The sequence below is a fragment of the Colletotrichum orchidophilum genome (genome assembly GCF_001831195.1).
Source record: "Colletotrichum orchidophilum strain IMI 309357 chromosome Unknown Scaffold_247.1, whole genome shotgun sequence".
In the NCBI taxonomy this organism is placed as follows: Eukaryota; Fungi; Ascomycota; class Sordariomycetes; order Glomerellales; family Glomerellaceae; genus Colletotrichum; species Colletotrichum orchidophilum.
The window spans coordinates 8,915-29,051 of NW_019173203.1; the positions used below are offsets into that span (position 1 = coordinate 8,915).

A 20,137-nucleotide genomic window follows, 5' to 3' on the forward strand; every position below is an offset into this window, starting at 1 on the left:
TTGGGAACTTTTTGGTGGCTGAAAACCCCATACACTATGAGGTAGCTTAGCGGTATCGCTCTACATACTTGGAACCTGGAGGTGTACGACACTGCGTAACGCGTAGACACTACAACAATCTCGGAGCCGAATCTGTAAGAATGGAAGGCGGGAAGCTCCAGCTACAACTTGCAGCTTGCGCCGGTTGATTTGGAGCCAGTGTATCATTTATCGGTTCCTTGGGCCCAACCTAATGGTGCGACGCCAAAGACGAGAGCCAGCGTCGATTGGAAAGAAACACTAAGCGCTCAGTAGGCGGCATTAAACGCTTATAAGTCAGAGTGTTACGAAAAAATGAGGTTGGAATCGAATGACCACAATAAATCATTTTAGTGTTGAAGGCGATCGATGCTTGTTCGTCAATATCATACATGAGTACCGTCCTTGTCCCAGCGAAAATCTCAACCTGTTTCCAACAAGAGGGAGGCTTTTGAGTGTATATCGTGAAAATCGCCGAGCGCAATTCCCATGTTCCTCTCAAGCATCACTGACTTGCTTCCGACTGATAAACCACCGCGGAGACGCGGATCCGGGGCCGAAAGCCGCGGGTACCAGTGGCTGAATACAGAGGCAGGGCAGAATGCGCTCTGGCATCCCCCCAACACTCATGGGACTGTAGCTCATACAGCACCTTTGAGAACTAAATCCAGGCTTTAGCCAAACGAACACTGAGAGATTTCACAGGAAGTCGCAGATAGAATTGAATGTAGGAGCATCGAAAGCGGCCCTAACCCCTGTGCGCCGGCGCCGGCGCCGGGGGATGCTCCACACACATCAGGGTCCCAAAACCCTTTCCAATCTAACCACTACCCACTAACCTGCACCACGTCCCTACTCAAACGCACAATTCGACCTACCCTCCCATCACAGCTCATCAGCTTTCAATCAGCGTCGATGGTTTAGTGGTAAAATTCTCCGTTGCCATGAAGCAGCGTCGGGGAGCCGGGGGTTCGATTCCCCCTCGACGCAATCTTTTGCTATTGTGGTGTCATTAGCTGGACCAGAGTTGCTTTTTTGTCATTTGCCGGTAGTTTTGACGTTGGAGGTCGACTCTCGGCCACGCCTTGTCGAACATGATCAATTGGATCTGATATTGGCTTGTGAATAGAGACATGGAGAGGTATCAAATTCGCCGGCATCTGTGCCCGTCGTGAACTCATTGCGGTGCCATTTGCTCGCTCCGCCTGTCTGCATTAGGCCTGTGTGTAGGATGTTGAATTACGTTTTGATTGTGGATTATCTCTGATTCGTGGCAGTCTTCTCCTGATAGCCCTTTGAAGTCTCCAAGAACTCGGGATCTTTGAATCGGTCTACTTGCTTGTCGTCCACGCTGTCTTACTATCCGCATGTTGATTGATCTCTGCTCAATCTCCTGCTTAGAGGTAGAGCCTTGAGAGAGTTGTCAGAGCAGCTCTGCGAACCTCGTTGGATCTTGAATACTCTCCCATGAATGTGGCAGTTTCCAGCCAAGAGCCATTAAGTCTCAATTTTGACTACACAAGTCAGGAGAAGGGTCGTACACCTTGTGGGGACTGGAGAGCGTCATTAGATCATGACTCTTTGTAAACGACCCTTTGATTTAGGACTTACCACAAAGAACCCCTTTGCCCCTAACGATGAAAGACTGAAGTCAGTTCTCTCTGCGCTCGTCTTTAAGAAAGCCCTCTTTTAGGCGAGTACTGAGAAGTCAACCAGGGTGTCAAACAGATCTCTCAACGGCTGCCTCAAACCTCGAAACGCCTGTATAATTGGGTGTGCTACAAAGTAGGTGGTATTCTTTGGATAGAAGTAATTGTAATTTGGAAAGTTGTCCAGGCTGCATATCGGACCAAATACTACATTTTAGTCTCCGCAGGCGCTTGGTATCGGACCTGAGGCTGGATATTTGACAGATGAGAACCTGCCGGAATCTTTGCACTCAACGGCACGGGACGGATGCGGTGACCGAAATGAAAAGAATGAGTGGCGTAATCGAGGTGATGAGGACGACAGAGGCGGGAGAGAAGGTGGCAACAAGTCAGGCAACGACGGAAACCAAACCGACGACGAAACTATCTAGATGTTATCTCAGTGTAATTCTTCTTTCGGACAGTAAAGTTATCAACAGCTCACCTTTTCTGATACCTCCAATCAAGCATGTTTTCCGTTCCCTGCCTAATTCACAAACAAACCCTTCAACTCCCAGGTCCTAGATAGTCAAGCCTTAACAGGTCATTCTCGCAAGAAAGTTGTACGAGGTAGATGAACTGAAACATCGTACCAGATTCAATCATCGCCGTGAGTCATTCTGTACACAAAAATGCGGACTACATCACCATTCATCATAAGCCACGGCAAGGTAGTTTCGACCCAGTCACATGCTCGGGCACGCAGAGAGCTTTGGAAGCCATTCTTCGCAAGGATTCGCCGCATCGGAGGCCTCTTCTAGCATGTAACCTGAACCACGAGGAGTCATCTTCCTCAGACTCGTGATCACAGCTTCAACTATCTACGGTTTTTTGACCTTCGCCTTCTCCAGGCATCGAATTGCGTTTCGTTGACCAGCCGGTATACCGGTGACATCGCCCAGCTCGTAACTTTGACCTATTAAACGCTCAGGGTCTCGAGTTCACGACAGCCCAGTGCGTGGACACTGTTTACAGTCTTTGATATCCCATTGCTGAATGCACCAATCGTATTTTACTTTGATCGTATCACATATGGATGGACATCTCGATGATATAGAGGGTGTGCGGTTATCGGTTACAAGTCCTGGCCACGGCACATGTTTGGAAAAGTTGTGTTTCGTGAGATGTCAATAAAAGCTCCCTACAACGCTGATGCTTCCGTTTGGAAGGTTGAGGCGGCTGGGCACTGGTCAGGATGACTCGGGATTCACCAAGAACGTGAGGCATGTGAAGATATAAGACTCATAGCAGTCACGAGCATCGGAGTATCAACCTCTTACAATTCCAACCTTTGTATCACGGCGTCATACATTTGGTCTATCTAGACTCCGAGCCAGAGTCCCAATCTTCCATACAAGCCATGGGAAGTACAATCTCGGATTCCATTCGCTGATACTCGCGGATTGCTGCCTACACAAACCCTGGGAAACATAACCCGCCCCCGAAGAAGGAAGCTTCGCCAAAACGATTCGCTCCCATCGATTCTTTGATCTTCCCTGCACCCCATCCAACCATCCCAAGGCAACGGAATCAGCATCGTCATCGTGCTCGGTGCCTGGCCCCCAAAGCAACCTCTCGCCCGAATCCCCAGAAGAGTGGCAACATCTTGTGTACACCCGGGAAACTCTACCCAACCACCCGCAACTCCCGGGAACAACTAGAACCAATCACAACCAACCATTCTCCGGGTTGCACAGCCTCTTTCCATCCCTGACAAGCCGCACGATCCAGATTGTCCTCTGAGAGGCTGCGTGCTAGCCTAAGGGGGGGGAAGGGGGGGGAGGGTAGTGAAAGCGAGCAACGTAGAGAGAGAGAGGGAGAGTGGTGAACGGGGGACTCGGGTGGAAAACCAGGTGTGAGTCACAGGCGTGTGCAAAAGGGCCAGCAAATCATACACCCAGGTTCCGGATGTAGTGGTGGTAGTGGTGGTTTCCCCTATACCGACCATACATCGTCGCCAAACACGCACACGCCTCGGGGATGGAAGGCGTTTAAAGTAGGCGCAGATAAGACGCCCGGCATCAGCGATGCTGCGTGAGCGTATTCAAAGGCGCGCGGGCGGCGACGACGAGAAAAACACCAGTAAGATCACACAGGTGACACTTTGTCGAAGAGGAAACAGGGAAAAAAAAAGGAGAACCAAGAAGCACGCAGAGGAACAGAGCCAACTCACAGCGCGCCAGCTGGCCATTACGGAATTTACAGATTCAAATTCGTCAGCAAGACGGGCAGGGCAGATGGACAGATAGATCGATCTAGCCCTGTCCCCCCCCCTGGCCGCCCAACGGGAAACCTCACGTACCTTACCTTACCTCGACGAAGAAAAGAGAAGGAAAGAAGGAAAACGGGAAGAGCAAGGAAGAGGGATATGCGATTGCTCCCAATGAAATGCGCTGTCGATTTGCCTTGCATCAGCATGCGTTTAGAAAAACGCAGCGCAGTTGTGTTGCAGGGCGCAGACGCCGTCAGGTATGATGGATTCCTCTCAATGTTGCTGCCCAAAATGATTGGGAACTTTGCAGTGCAGCCCGAGTCCGCCACACACACCAGTGCACTTCTGCACGTCGGGATCCAAAAAACAAAAACCAAAAAACATAAACGCTGCGTCATACTCACGCGGACCAGAAAAGGGTACTTTGGTGACTTTAACCAGAGGGTGTGTCCTTTCCACTGTCGTTCAAAAGATACATCCCAGGCAATGTATCTTTTATTGTTGGGTATCATAACTGCCAAATATCACCATTTGTCATTCTGTATAGAACAGTATAGAAAATAAGAGTCACAACTGACTGCTTCAAGGGGGGTGTCGAAGTCCGGACAGACTTTTTGGCTGCCCATGTCTTCGCTCTCTTCAGCGCGACCGAGCCCCCGGGAATCCGCGCGCGCGGGAGATCCGGACGAGGGACGGGGGGGGGGGCGAGTGGCGAATCTTTAGCCCGAGCTTGTTCATTGGTCATCACCGCTAGACTCTGGAGGAACTGTGCCACAAGCAAGGATTACAAAGCCGGCTGAGCCACATGGTCCAGGGTGTGGGGGGGAACGGGGGCTGCCAACGGTCGCTTACCTCAACACATCCTGGTCCGGATGCTTGGGTACATCGGCCGGGTGTGGCGCCGCGTGGTTTTTGCCCTTTCCCTTGGTCTGCCTTCGGTGTACTTCGCTTCGTCCGCGCGTGTGGTTTTGACGACATGCCAATTCGAGGCTGTGGTTCACTCACCTAAACCTACCACGGCTGTTCCAAGTGGCTTCTTTGTCCATCATGGGTTCCCTCCGCCCGGCGTCCCTCTCGCTCTCGCCCTCTCTTGCGCATACGTCGGGGTGATGAACAAGTGCGAGCTGCGGTCACATGGGCTTCGCAATTCAGTCCCGACGGAGTCACCTTTCCTCCGAATGAAGGAACCCGGCGAAGCTCGAGCATCGCGGGCTCGACGATGGCTCCTCGCGTCTCGTGTTGCCACAGTGCCTTCTTTGCGGGAGACCCTTTCCCCGAGTTGACTACGCAAAGCCAATCTGTCGGTATCCTCAATGCCATTGATGGTAATTCAGACCGCAAGTCCCAAGTTATATGAAATGAACCTCATTGGCCAAACCTGATCCCATCACCATCGGTCCAGTAAATTTACATGCCTCATCAGCCCTGATATCAAACCCCTCTTAAATTAACCCCTCCCTCGACGCAATTCGCTGCACAGATTCGCGAATTCTCAAATATAAATGCACATCAAAATTGGAAAAAAAAAAAAAACCCCCCCAAAACGTTTGCAGCGAATAACAGCAACCGACTGAGGTGAGATGCCTTGCCGCCCCTCTTGTTCCAAAAGACCCTCTGCAAAAACCCTCTCCCCTTGCACGCGCACTCCCCGATGAACCGGTCTCCCACCCCTACGATACCCAGCCGTAACCCCAATCCCCAGCGGAGTCCAGTCCAGCTCGACTCTGTCGCCGCAGCAATCACCCAGGTACACACTAGGTGCTATCCTCCCTCTCTCGATAGGTTGATCTGGCCCATAGAGCTGCTGCTCTTACCTTGGACAGAATAGGGGGGGACCATTGCCCGATGCCTCCTGCCCGGTAAACGCATGGAAGCACATTTGGAATAAGGTGCCACCGCCCGGCACGCTACCAGGATGATAATGGAGCGGGGGGCCTCTCAAGGTCAAAAAAGAGCCAAGATAAAAGCCAGACAGACATGCGTGAGGTTTCGGCAAGGCGTGCAGACCGCAGCGCAGCGCAGGGCGACGGACGGTGACCAGGGCGCTATCCGTTGGCTTGCCGTCCCCTACCCCAAAGCATACATACTCTGTACATATGCCTTCCCATGTTCCAGGCGCAGGAGCAAGCGCGTGCTGAGGCCGGTCGCGCGTTGCCGGAACCCTGTCCGACGATGCGTTGTTCACTGTCTAGCTACGGAGCCAGGCCCTCGCAGCGCGAACGCACCGAAAATCAAGGAAACCATCAGCATCTTCAACGAATCTAGAGCAACGTGGACATGAAGACGATCGAGAGTCCCCCCGCCCCCTCCTCGGGGAAGGGGGGGTGATGTAGAAAAGCGGCTGGTCGATCGACCGGCCGTCCGTCCTCCCTATCGGTTTACATAGGGACCGAGAGGGGCTTTGAGGCAGGGGCCCAGCATCTCGCCGCCAGGACATTGACGCACAACTTTATCCGTCGCGGTCTTGCCGCTTACCGCTCATGATCGGCCACCGATAATGCACTCCGCCAGCCGAAGCGGAGGAATGAAGCTGAGAAGAGCAAGGACGAGTACCGCTCCTCCGCACCCGCGGCCCACCATCGAAACAGGGGCGGATTTCTCGTCCATTTCCCACCATGTTTGTTCCCACTTGGTTGCATGACGAAGACAAAAGACGAGCATCGGGAGGTTGTATCCCGCTTTTCTTCGGTTCTCGCTTGTCGCTTATACCTTACCGTAGCCCCGGGGTGAGAGAGGCGATCATCGTCCAAATCCATCACAGGATCAGCCACAAGCTTAGTAGAGGCCTAGGGAGCCGGACAGCTTGGTTTCGGTCTTTGCATCTCTCTCCTTGGGGGAGCTGATCCGTCTAGCGGCCCTGTGTATGTGTTGTCGATATATCATACGTCCTAGATAACACCACAAGTAGCAAATCTATACGCGCCACACCGTCTCGTGATGGCGATGGCCTCACTCGGAACCACCTGACACTGGCCCAGACAAACGTACAATTGTACGACTCAAAAGCGATACTCCTGTGCGCATGCTCGACGTCACTGAGCCCTAAGGCGACCCTGTCGTCAGGTACATGCGGGATCTTCAACCCAACCGGGGGGCAGCGGGCATTTTTGTCTGAACCACTGCGTAGCAGAACGAAAGCAGAATCAACGGAAGAAAAAAAGTCAAAATAGGGCATGAAGCAGTAATACCCCCTCCTCTTCCCTCCCTCGCGTCTGCAACAACATGCAATGCCATGCAAGTGCCCCGCCAGTCCGTGAGGTGGAATGCGGTAATGGTAGGGCGGTTGCCATGGACGCAAAGAGTCGGTGAGGAGGGGCTTTCGCTCTGCGCCTGTCACATCTGCGGTCTGGGCCCGGAGGGCCGGAAAGAAAAAGTAGCAAGGAAGGAAAAGAAGAATAACAAGGCGGTTGCCAGTGCCATTGCCTATTTTTGGCCGGAAATGGCTGTCCGTCCCATCGGTATTGGTCGAGTAAGGGTGTGAGCCATGTATGACGGGCGGAGTCAATGAGAGAGCGGTGATGTAGATTTGATGGTCTGGCAGCATCAACCATGGATGGACATGGACGGACTGCATGACGGTGGACATGTAGATGGGCAGCGGTGGTGGGCGAATAGACGTCAGTGAGGGCATCGCCAGTGGGTATTCAATGTGTGTTTCGATGCCAACGGGGTGGGTGTGTGCGATTCGAGCCCGGCCGTCAAATGGTTGCAACGCGTCGGAGGCGTTGGGTTAGGGGAGCAAGACCGGAGACGCCAGTGACCAGAGAGACGGAGAGTCGAAGATGACGGGAATGAATGAAGCAGCCGGGAAGACAATGTAAAATGCGGTGGACCCCTGCTGGCCGCAGGATTAGGGATGCGGATGCGGCCCTTGTGGTGCAGTAGCGTCCCCTCCCAGCGGCCCTGACCGTCCGACAGTCGACTTGACTGGCAACACGGGTTGGTGCGCCGGAGGCGGAGGAAGGGATTTCATCAAGTTCGCCGTGCGACGTGTTCATCGACGCCCAATCAGGACCGAGGCCCTCCCTTGGATGACCGTGAGAAGGGCTCTGAGGAGGGTTGATAGGCGCAGCAGACAGCCGACAGCCTTGGGCTGTTGGACAGCAGTGCAGCAGGAGTCGTGAACGTTGGGACGGACGACATGAGGCTTTCTGTAGCGCGCTTCTCTCTCTCTCTCTTTCTCTGTCTCTTCCTTCCACACCGCGCGCGCACACCGCACAACTTACACACCTCCTAGTATCCGTAGTGTTCTGTGTATGGCGCGCTGGTCTTGCTTCCTGCCCTGCTTTGATGCGCGCTCCGATGAGTCACTCCGCAGCGACCGTCCCATTCCCGCATCTAGTGCTATGGCATGGTGGTAGGGCTGGCATGATGGGAGAGTGGTCTTGTATACCTACCTTAAGGAGAGATGGGGGATGAACTGTGACGTGCTCTATTCTCGGTGAGAGATGAAAAATTTTCACGTCGATGCCGGGTAAAAAGCAAATTACAGTACGCACACACGGAAGATTTGGCGCAACCTGCCGCATGGGCACGCATGGCACCTTGGGAGTCTTGGAACCAGGGCACACTCGCACACACACTGACACCAGCCGACTGGGGTCAACAATGACAACAATAACAACATGCAGGGAAGCAATCAAGTCTTCGGTCTGCCACAGTAGTGTACTCTGTGCAGTTGGAATGAAGCAAACAGACAGCCATGGCCATGGCCGGACCCTAGGCCACTGACCGAGTGTTGCGGCCCGCGGCGAAGTGCAGATGAAGGGAGGGCCATAGAGGTGTGCGATCTTCTAGAACAAAATCATAGTTCAAAAAGGGTATTTTTTTATCCTTCTGGTGGGATGAAGCGAACCTAGCAAGCGAGATCCAGAACGCACTGAAGCCCTTTCGTCACAAGCCAGCGCCAGAGCGTGCGCGCGCGGCATCTAGCCAGACGGCTGGGTGAGAGTGGAGGAGAGACATGGTCGAGGACTAGGAGAAGACAGGTTCAATGCTGGACACACGGGAGACGCTGGTCTGATGTGGAACCATCTCCAACTGCAGCAACTGCAGCAGGGGAGTTAGACCAGGGTGCTCGAAATGTTGCCATCTCTATCAACTCCACCCGGCACGCTAGGAACAGCAGCCTGTGTGACGCTATCTCGCTCGCTCTGCGGCTGCGCTGCAGGGAGCAGGGGAAAGGGGCGTGCGAGAAGAGGGACACCAGAAGCCTGTGGCCTGGCGATGCCCTTTCCATCCTCTCATGACGAGAGTAAAAGCCCATCTTCCCATCTCGGTGGCTCGCCCCAACAGGTGGCCTGTCGATAGATGGAGCAAACCAAGACAGTGGGTGTGCGGTCAAAGAAGCAGACTGATGGAGTCGAGGACTCTGAACTGATGGCGCCGATACAGTACCTAACACTGACTGTATGGAGTAACACGGCTGGTGAAACATGGCTGGTGATATGGACGTGTAAGTCGATCTCGGTCAGTTCTGACGATTCCGGGGTGCCGGTGGCCGTCGGTGAGGAACGAAAAAGAATTCAAGTTGATGCCGGTTGCCTCTGAAGCAAGTGATTGCTGTCAATCATTTGAGGAATGCTGATATTGGATGGATTTTCCCTTTTCCCTCTTTCGGATGGTACCCTTTATCCGTAGTGCCTATTGTTAGTCGTCCGTGAGGCGGTCGGGAGATGCAACGGATGAGCGCGGACAGGAAGAGAAGGGAAAAACAGACATTGACCGAGACATGCGGCTGCTTGATGCAAGGCAAGACAGACACGACGCGACTCAGGTCGTCCTAGGGTTGGTAAGCTAGGCCGAGCCACAACAACGGTATTGCATACGAAAGCCATGGCCGATGAGACCACGGCGGCAATTTTGCAGGGTGAGTCGAGTCGAGTTGATGTAAAGGCTCGTGGCATGCGCTGCCCTACGCAGCGCAGCGCATCGGGCAAAAGACCACATGGACACTCCAGGGGTTCAAATCGTTGCAGTTGCGATCCCAGGGCGCCTGTCGCCTCTATGGCTCGCATCGCAGCGCCTGCCCAGTCCTGGCTCGCGAGACCTGCGCATGTAGTATTATTGAGGTACAGGTTCTCTTTCAATGGCTGCATTAGCTGAGCCGGCCACTAGGGCTGGAGACAACAGAGCCTGTCGGATCCGGAGGCTGACAGACGCGGAGTCGCAGGAGTCCTGGAAGACTACGGAGTAGGTACTGTGTGCTGAACTTTGATTCTGCTGAACACCAAAAAAATTCGATTCCTGGTCTGAAGGCCAACTGAATAGGTAGGTATCCGTCTGGATAGAGATGATGATAGCCAGCCTCATGTTCCAAGGGGAATCCAGGGACAATCTTTCCGATAGTTTGTCTAGGATGGTATGACGAACACGAGGTCGGAACCATTGCCAAAATGCAACTCGTTAATGATGAATGCTGTTGACACCCAATGCTTGGGTTGAAAGGCTGCTTGGGCCGCAACGGACCAGGGTAATGGTGCACTGTCTATCCGTACGTATACTGCCGGCCAATTGCGTTGCCCTTGAGATCAGCAAGATCAATAAAAACAAACGAGGAAGCGAGGTGAGAAGCCAATGAATGTGGGTGAAATTGCAGATGCCGGTCAAAATAACCAGGCCCGAGAGCGGCCACAATTTGGAGATGTAGGCCGGTGTGTAGGGGAGCCAGCCAAGGTGAGACAGGACCATCGCCGGCCTCTCCAGAGTCCACCAGCCAACTTCCCCTTTCACCCCTTGTCGGCAGCACGTCCCACGACCAGGGGCAAAAAAATATTTGACCGAGCACACCTTACGCCGCAAACCGTACACCGTACACCGTGACGACTGGTCGCGGTGGGCCAGGTGAGGTGAGGCCGCCTGGAGGCTGGGACAGGCAGGTCGCAAGCACGGAGGACGCCATGGCAAGCTGGTGGCGGATGGTCTCCGAAATAAGGCAAGCCGTGGAAAGCAACCCCAACATTTGAAGCGCGATACAAATAACGGGTTGAAAGGCAAACTTGTTCGGTAGTACTTGATGGAGGCGAGAGGGGCGACGGGCAACGGGGAAGGCATTCGATTTCATCCGGAGGCCCAAAATGGTGGATTTGACTCCAGTCTCCAGAGGGCTGGCGGGCTAGAGCAAACCAAGGGGGGGGGGGCCAGGGCTTGTGGCTGGCGATGTATGCAACCGTATGGTATCCGTAGGTAGGACCAGAAAAGAGGGCCGGTTCTGGACCGCTTCAGTGGATGGAGTTGGCTGAGGCCATGGCCAATTGTTCTGGAATGAATCCCATTCGATGGAGTAGAGCAAGGAAAATCTCCATACGCGTCGTCCCTGGTCGCCGCCGCCGGCCTTCCGTCCCGTCGGTTGGCGCTCTGCGATTCGTGTTCGAGTCAGCGCCGGCCGTTGTGGAGTGTGGTACAGGCAGTGCCGTGCGGTCGGAGCTGAAAAGCGGGAGAAGCAACAGGGGCCCTGCGCGAGAGTCATTGAGTGTCTGCGTACGGATAGAGGAGACTAAGATAGGTAAAACAAATGATGGACAGGAGGAGGCAAAAAAAGCTGCATACGCACTGTAAGTTAGCATTCCAATAGAGTGCGTGATTGACGTTCAAATTGGGGATGCTCTCGGGTTCATCCCAGCTGTGGCGCACACTCTAATGCAGGGGCCTGTAGTCCGTACGGTATTCGTATTGACAATAGGTAGCCATCTCATCCGAACCTGTGGCTACCCGAACTTCCGGTCGTGACTCGGAAAGATGCAGCAAGGTATTGTGTTTGGTTGGATGTTCAACGAAGTTGTCAACCACATCCTTCGACCTACCTTACCTATATTAGGTAAGGCAGGCTGGTGAAGAAAGGATCCGTACATTTTACGTAGTAGGGTGTAAGGTACGGAGTATGCATAGTTGGATAGTGAAAGTGCGCAGTAAGGCACTTCCCCCCTCCACCTTCCTTTCTGCCTTCTCCCTCCTCGGTGCCTGGGTGCCTCCGCTAGGTGAGGAAGGTGAGAGGCAGGTGAGAGGCAGTTAAGGCAGCACGTGGGCAGGTAGGTGAAGTTCACAGCAAAAGAGCAATGGCGCAGGCAGGTACGCAGGCGGCGGGCTACACGCACTTCTCGGCTGTTAATGGAAAGGGCAGGGAAGCAGTGGTCTAGAAAACAAGAGGGGCCACCTTGCCCATTCTGGCCACCTCGAGCTGCATATTCCATCACCCCGCGTTGGGGTGCATGTGATGGGCGAACTCCTCCACTCAAGATGCGAACCTCCGCAATGTCACTCCATCACGCCTCGTCCCCCCCAATCGCCCTACTCACCCTCACGTCCGACGGGCGCTTGTTCACCAGTCACTTGACATTTCACGTTGGTCAACAGGGCATACTGGCTGTAATACATGCCGCTCATCACCTGCCATATCACACTCGAGCCTCCTCTCACTGGTGAATCTTATGAGGGTGTGAAATACATGCACATTACTGAGGTATTAGTAGTAGCCGTCTGCCGGTCATCCTGTGAAGATGAGCCTCTGCGTATCTTTCTCTGCTCTGCACGCGCCGACTTCCCAGCCAGCGTTGCAGGTGACTGGCGAGGTGGGGGAGGTAGGAGGAAACAAGTACAATAATTAGCAAATGGCATCACAGCATCGGATATGAGAAAAGTTGCACTTTGATGTCCGTCATCCCTCAAAGCCCCTTGTACCCCTCCCCCTCCCCCTCCCATGCCAACGTGATCCATCATGCATGCAATGCCTGGCCAAGGTAGATATGGCCTTGGAGCCATGATGCAGCTTCACCTCAGCATGCTTCTCATGCGCTCTTGCATCTGACATGCTCTGGCCTCAGGTTTCCGATTTGCCTTTTCGTTTCCAATTTCTGGTCCAGTCTCTTGCTCTGCATGATTGCCTCTTGAATGAAATACAAAAATGCCCCTTTGACTCCTCCCCTCATCACATGCACCACGGCTTCGTCCTGTTTCTCTCTCTCGCCTCTCGCCATTTACCTGCATTCGTCTCTTATACCCACGCTTCGTCATCCCATCTGCGACTTCACCATCCGCGGGACACGCACCTGATACGAAAACAGGCAAATAACGTCGCCGTTGCCTATTCTTGCGACGAACCATCCGTCCTCGTCACACAAATCATCCAAATATAAATAAATCCACACAGTTGCACCAGACGGCCGGCCCATTCATCCAGAGAGCTTCCAAATTCGTCTCGAGCCATCGATTGGCCAGGCTAGCCGGTTTCCATTGCGATTGATGGCGGTCGCGTCAGCAGTCAGTGTCTATCCGTAGGTAGTCAGCATTCACCGCGGCGGGATTACCAAGCGAGCGACGCGATACTCCAAGCCCCAGCCCTTCTTCCCGTCGTGCAGCACTTGGCGTGCAACCGTCCCTGTCGAGTTCCAGTGTTCCACCACGTACGGATACAAGATACAGAGTATCCGTACCACGGACCGAACTTGCTCATTTCCAGCAACGGCAGATCTCATCTGCCGTCAGGACCGAAGCATCGACCGCGCCTCAACGCCTCAACGCCGGCCAGACAGACGTGCCGGGGTCAAAGGAGAGGACGAGAAAAATCCTGATCCATCCTCCAGGGTAGTGACTGGGATTCATCAGGCCCACAACTTCACAATCTTGCTTTGCTCGTCCGAACCGCCTCACCGAGGGCGCACGGAGGAAGAGCAGCAGGCAGCACCTGGCCACGACCACACAAACAACACCATCATCACTCTCCGTACCAACATCGACAACAAGACGCATCAATCAGAGCGACCCAAAGCAAGTCGGGGGCCGATCCTCTTCTCACCTCTTGCCGGGCGCATAGTTGAATCCGGCGACCGTCAATTATTGTCGTACGCGATTCCCATTTGAATCCCATTGATCCTTTGTGGAATTCCTTCGACATTGCAACGTCAAACCACCAAATCATTTCCATACCAGCAACTTGCATTTGAGTTTTCCAGGCCCTCTCGGCTCGTTGTCGGCGGGTGGGCTCGCGTTTCGGTGGCCTTCACCTTGACACGGTGTGATTCACCCTCGGAATCCCAACAATTGCAACCCTGTGTTGGATCATCAAGGACCAAAGAGCGACCAGCCACATTACGCCAGGGGAACGAGAAAATTTTTCATCTGGGACGCTCTAGCGGCACTGACCCGGTGAGAGTCTCCCGTGGCACCGTTGGAGACCTTTTACTCTCTCTTTTGGTGTGGTGGAAGCCATCTCCAAATTTCAAATTCACAAGCCTGTTCGTGCGAAGACCCAATTTCGCTTACCGGTCACCGGTATATTCACCCACACGGCAGCGCCTACTTTCACAAGGATTACTGGGCTTTATCTCTGGAACTTTTTTTCGGTGCCCCTCGCCCCTCTTCCTCATCCACGACCAAGTTACGCCGGGGGACTAGGAACCGCTAGCCGGGGGGGTCCCACGGACATTGGCGTCGACTCAGTGAAACGACAAGGCCTCCCAGTCCTGAGTCTAGGTACCTGCGTGGTCAGGGTGTTAAACGTCCCTGGCCGTTGGGGCGCCAGAGTCGTTATCAGAAGCGGTGACCGAATTTTGATACTGGTGTGGCTCATTTCAGCGTGAAGGTGTGATAGTCGACCTTCACCTTTCGGCGGAAAGCCTGTTCATGCCCTTTTCAACCCTGGCGGAGGACCAATATAGAAGGCTGAAATTAGGCCATCGATCAGAATCAACCCGGGACAAGAGAGAGGAAAGAAATAGTGTGTCACTACCCGGTGACGGTGACTCGAACAATCAGAAGAAAAAAAGCAATCAAAGGGTTCCAGCGCGCCAGTGCCCAACGTTGGGAATCGAGGTGCAGTAGGCCACAGGGCGACTGCAGGCAAACGCAAGTGGTCTGGACGACGAGGTGCATTCTTCACTGCCACCCCTTATTTCCACGGACGTGCCTTTGGGGGTGCGATCTTTTGTGTGTATGCGTGTCTTCTATTTCCAGGAGCTTCTCTCGAGTCAGCAGCGAACCAATGCACATTTTGGTCCAGCTGTGCCGTGAGTACGCTACGTGGCTGTGTTTGACATATTCAGACCGAGAGCGTGGCCAACCACGCTGACTGGAGTCATTTTCATCATCATCGTTGTCTAGCAGAGAGCGTCGACTACGACTACTGCAACTTTCTAAGCCCCAGCAAGACAATCTAAGCTGGACTGCGCATTGGTGCGTCGCGACAGCTGGCTGAACCACAGACTTGACGGGCTTGGACGGTCTGAGAATCTGAGCCGCTGCTTGCTTCCGCGCGATTTTGCACAAACGCACAAACGAAGGAGGAACAGCAACGCAAGGCCAGTCAACGGGCCGTCTACTGGTCTGGGAGAGAGAAAAAAGCACGCACTCAACGTGTTAAAACGGTCCAGTCGACACCGTACGGTGTAGGTATTCGCGCAGGTGGCTGGTGTCGTAGAAGGGAGCACCATCGGCGGCAAAGCATCAGCAGCAAGCCAACGGCTTTGGTCTCGTCTCTCCTCTCTCATTGGGAGCTGCCATCTTCTGTTCCCGACCAACATCAGTCATCCCCTCTCTCCCTTTAGTAAAGGGCCTTTACTCACCGCGGGAGCTGAGCAAGCAGAGCAGAACAGGAGCAGACCGGCGGCGAGCACGAGGTACTTGTTGGAAGTACTTTCATAGGGACACCCCTCCCCCTCAGGAACTTGTCGTCTGTGTTCCCTCCCAAGAGGGGCGCTCTAAAAGGCAAGCCCACTACCCCTGCCACCCCTGCCACCCCTGCTCGTCTCTGCGGACAGGGACAGGGGTCCCTGGAGAGAGAGCTGCTTTGGTTCTTCCAGCCATTACGCCCCGGTGCGAGACTTTGGACCACCTACCACCCCCTGTGGATCTTTTCGCGCGCATTCCCACTCCTCCCTTCTCCTCTCCCACAAAAACCGGGATACGCACCAAGTAATTAAATACCACGCTGCCCTCACCACCACACTGGACTGCTCTCTTTCTTCTCATGTTTTTGGCTTCTGCCAATCAATGAATAATCTTTGATCTTTACACCTTCGGCTTCGGCTCCCAACCACTTGCAAAAACAACCTCGACAAGAGAGACGTCATTTGTTGCTTCGCTGGCGTCCTCCGAGAAGCCTCTAGCAACTTCCATCCCACACACACTACCGACGTCGAGGAGATTCCTTCCCGCGCTCGGTAATCTGGTTTCGATCCTTTGTCATCGAGGGTCATCTGCAGCAGTTATATCAAACTTGGTCATGTTCGGGCACAGAAGACGACTTTCCTCTCCTCTATCTTCCGACCGCATACCAAGGTGACTTGCTTCACCTTTCTTCGCGCCTTGACATCGGCGCGACACTCTGGCCCTGGAATCAACCATCCGCACCGACACCATATAACGACATTTTGGGGGGAGACGTGAGAGCTAGCAGAGGCAGCTGCTAGAGAAAAAGAAGAAGACAGATTTGAAAAACATCGTGGACGCCTCCCATCGACGACGTCGTCAGAAAGAGCCATCAGTCAACATGGCCTATCCATCACCCTACACCGGATCTACTCCCGGCGAGGAGGACTACTACTACCGGGAACGATTCCAGTCGGCAACGCCAACCCCCTCCCCTCGCGGTCCATCCAACTACTACTACCCGCCCGGCTCAACCCCCCAGCGGCCGGCAACTCGCGCCCACTTCCGCAATGCCAGCAGTGGCTTCAGCGAGTACAGTCCCCGTCCGCCGACGGCGTCGCCTCGATACACGAGCGATGGCTACTATGCCACGGCAAATGTGAGTAGTGGTCATCATTCGCGCAAGCATTCATGGGCCACTCCGTCGCACCCAACGCGCGAGCGCCGATCTTCTTTTGTCTATGTACGGGCCTCGACGCCCCACGGAGAATCCGACGAGGACGAGATCATCGAGATGGATGGCCGTACTTGGGTGCTGCCGGGACAGTCGTCACGGGCGAGGAGCAAGAGGCATTCTGTTCAGGAGACATTTTATTATGAAGACGCCGCTCGAGGATATCCCACTGATTACCACTACCCCAAACAGAGCGGATTTGCCTACATTGAGCGCGATGTCCCGGCGTATGAGCCTCGCCCTACCCGCACCCCCGCGAACACCCATTCTCGCCGTGCCTCGACCTCGGTTCCCCAGCGGCCCTCCACTACCCGCCCCGGCAGCAGCTCCCAGGCCAAGAAGGCTCAACACCCTCGTCCTGAGGCTGATGCCAAGAAGCCCCCACCGCCTCCAGTGGCTCGACAGGCTACCGAGGCTGATGCCAAGAAGCACAAGATTCCCCCAGGATACTCACTCAAGAACTGGGACCCTACCGAGGAGCCTATACTTCTCCTGGGCAGCGTTTTTGACTCCAACTCCTTGGGCAAGTGGATCTATGACTGGACCGTTTACCACCATGGACCTGCCACTCCTATTGCTGATATGGCCGGTGAGCTGTGGTTGTTGCTGATTCAACTGGCTGGCAAGCTCAAGCGCGGAGAGGAGACTGTTGACCGCGTACGCAGTGCCGAGAAGAGAGAATGCCTCGATGACTTCATTGACGCGGGTGAGCGTCTTACTGACAAGCTCCGCAAGCTGCTCAAGACGTGCGAGGCGCCCATGCTCAAGGCGAGCAAGAAATCGTCTTCTCTCGGCAAGAATGCCGGTGTCCAGTTTGTCGAGACCCTCTTCGGCGTCGAGCGTGAGTTGGACAAGACTGAGCGATTCATGCAGGGCGTTCGTCTTTTCATTCTGAGATTCGACGCCAACTGCGATGACATCCTCAGGAACCCCACGCTGTAAACGGACCCCACCCTTGGATACTCTGCCTGGTCTCCTTTTTGTCTATGCTGCCAAGTTCCATGGACGGAGTGGCCCCACTTCACGGATGCTTGCGGATAACACATCGGAGCCATACCTGATTACCACCATACAAAAAACCAAGAAAACCCAATATCGAACCGACGGATGGAGTTGGCCCATTGTACGATTAGGAATATGTTTTCCGGATCTCATTTTTCCAGGGAGTTTCCTCTTCCATCTCATTGACACACGACGGATTTGGAGTTCCCTCTACTCATCACCATACACATAATCTGGCGCGAGCTATTATGCATGGGGGATACACCAAGGACTTTTTCTTTGCGATACCCAAGATACCACACGGACCCGAACCTACACGGGACGAGAACGACACGAACGAACGAACGCACGGCATCATCGACCTTGTGTGTTACAGGGATGGACATCAAAAGCATGCTTTGGTTGCGCAATGATTACCACGGGCGACTGGAACACGTTTCAGTCATGGAAATGGAAAGCGCGCTTGCGCTTTTATCAGGAATGCTTTTATTGTTTACTGGGCTCGGTTCAACCTTTTGGAACCATGCCATCGCACAGTTTGCGCGCTCAATAGGGCAACAACTTTTACGTGTAATATGGTCGTCGATTTGCAAGGATGCAGCGCCGACAGGTTGAACTTATTTAGACGGACGCATGGGATTTGATTGTTTGGTTTTGTTCTTTTTTGCCGGATTGCGCTATAGCATTCACCACACGCCGCACTGGAAGCGCAGCTCGACCTTTTTTTATTATTATTATTATTGTTCACACGACTCGACATTATTGCAAGAGTCGAAACGCTTGTCCTTTCGAAGCGGCAGGAAGATTATGGAGGAGCTGGATATACCCCTTCCTTTCCTTGTTTTTGGCTCCATGGACGAAGGAAGCCCCAGTTTAAGTTGCAGAAATCAATCAGTATCATTTATTCAATCATCGGTGCCCTCAAAAGTGACTTGTGTGGTCGGCCTCTATCGATTGATTGCAGACGATGGAAGTGACATGGGACAGGGTCGACATCAACGTCATCCACGGACAACGTCTGTTACCGGGGTCTGATATCCCACGTGGATCCTCCCAGGGAAAGGACTGCGAGCGAACAACCATGAAAAGGGAACCCTTGTTCGTCCGTGCGGTCCCTTGGGCCTTTGTGGACGGTGGTTCGATCGTGAGGATGGTTATGAGGTCATTTAGCAACCAGCCACCCTTGTAAGCGAACAGCGCGCACGGGGGAGGTCTTTTATGCGACTAGGGTCCTGCGAATGCGCGACATCACGCGGGACGATGTCTATTTCAGAGGCTGGCACTGGAAATGATGTCTGTCTAAGCACGCTTTCATGGGTGTGGATCCAGACTTGAGGCCGGATGATGCGGCGGCGGCGCCGAGGGAGGGGGAGCGGGAGCGGGCACACGGAGAGGAGAGTGGGAGGCGTGGTCGGACGATGCGGAATCGTGGGTTCTTCTTCTGGTTGTTGCTCGTCTCTTACAGGAGGGCGTGAAGAGTAGGGCTAGGTCGGTAGGAGGGGGAAGAGAGAAATGTCAAGTCATCTGGACTGTGATTACTTGCATATCATCTGTCTCGGGTTTTTTGAATCCACTCCTGTGTTGGACGTCTTGTGGCTGGTAATTCTGCTCTGGTCTACCTATGCATTCTTCACGGCCGCGGTGCTACTTTGTAGTGTCTAGGAGAGACAATTTGATGTGTCTCGAACTCAATCTGACTTTTTGCTTACACAAACACACGTCCGGCGAGTTGGGCTCAAGGTGACGAGGCTCTGTCTGGGCTCTGGTTTCATTCTCTGAACGCTGGAATGTGATCTCCGGTCCAAGCTTGGAGAATTAGAGAAATATGATTTGGATTAGGAAAGAAAAAAATGCGTCAATGTTTTTGTGTGGAAAAAATCCCTCAACGGGCTTGCATGGGGCTGGATCATTGTCTCTGGTGAATGTGTGGCAAGTTGTCAGACTGTGAGACTGTGTGAGCTGTCTTGACTCGATGCCACTGAGTCAACGTCAGTCAGCCTACCTAAGGTAGGCAAGTGTCTGGGGGGGGATGGCCAGTTGAGAAGTAAGAATAGGAAAAGATTAATCCGCGTTCCCGTCGTCGGGAGTCGTCTTCCGTCGATCAGTGTGTGAAATGTTTCGATCACGGGCGCCCCCCAGGGCCCGGGGGGGGGGGGGGGGGGGGGTGGTGGGGGTTGGTGGGTGGAGAGGGGGAGGAAGTAATAGGGAGGGTCAATGATGGGTGAGGTTTGCCCTGGCGCCGTGGGTATGAAGTTTGAAAACAGGGTGATAAGATTAAATGGGGGGGAGATGGGGAGGGTGGGGGGTGGGTGATTTTTGCCGGGTGTCGGTGGTGTCACAGTTCCCAAGGAAGCGGTTTATTTTTTTTTTTTTTTTTTTTTTTTTTTTTTTTTTTTTTTTCGG

The 20,137-nt window shown here is 53.8% G+C and overlaps 3 protein-coding genes across 3 annotated transcripts; 2 read left to right on the top strand and 1 right to left on the bottom strand.

Annotated features, from left to right (window-relative positions):
- Positions 1-7,616: 7,616 nt before the first annotated feature.
- Positions 7,617-8,248, bottom strand: CORC01_14171 (uncharacterized protein; the record flags this gene model as incomplete). The annotated part of the gene is made up of 2 exons (XM_022625782.1): positions 7,617-8,168; positions 8,201-8,248. The coding sequence occupies 2 exons, from the start codon at positions 8,246-8,248 to the stop codon at positions 7,617-7,619; spliced, it is 600 nt and encodes a 199-aa protein (XP_022467709.1).
- Positions 8,249-11,556: 3,308 nt separating this feature from the next.
- On the top strand, positions 11,557-11,646 carry CORC01_14172 (uncharacterized protein; the record flags this gene model as incomplete). The annotated part of the gene is made up of 1 exon (XM_022625783.1): positions 11,557-11,646. One exon carries the CDS (start codon positions 11,557-11,559, stop codon positions 11,644-11,646), a length of 90 nt encoding a protein of 29 aa, XP_022467710.1.
- Positions 11,647-16,399: 4,753 nt separating this feature from the next.
- CORC01_14173 (vegetative cell wall protein gp1) lies at positions 16,400-17,674 on the top strand (the record flags this gene model as incomplete). The annotated part of the gene is made up of 1 exon (XM_022625784.1): positions 16,400-17,674. The coding sequence occupies one exon, from the start codon at positions 16,400-16,402 to the stop codon at positions 17,672-17,674; it is 1,275 nt and encodes a 424-aa protein (XP_022467711.1).
- Between the last annotated feature and the right edge of the window lie 2,463 nt (positions 17,675-20,137).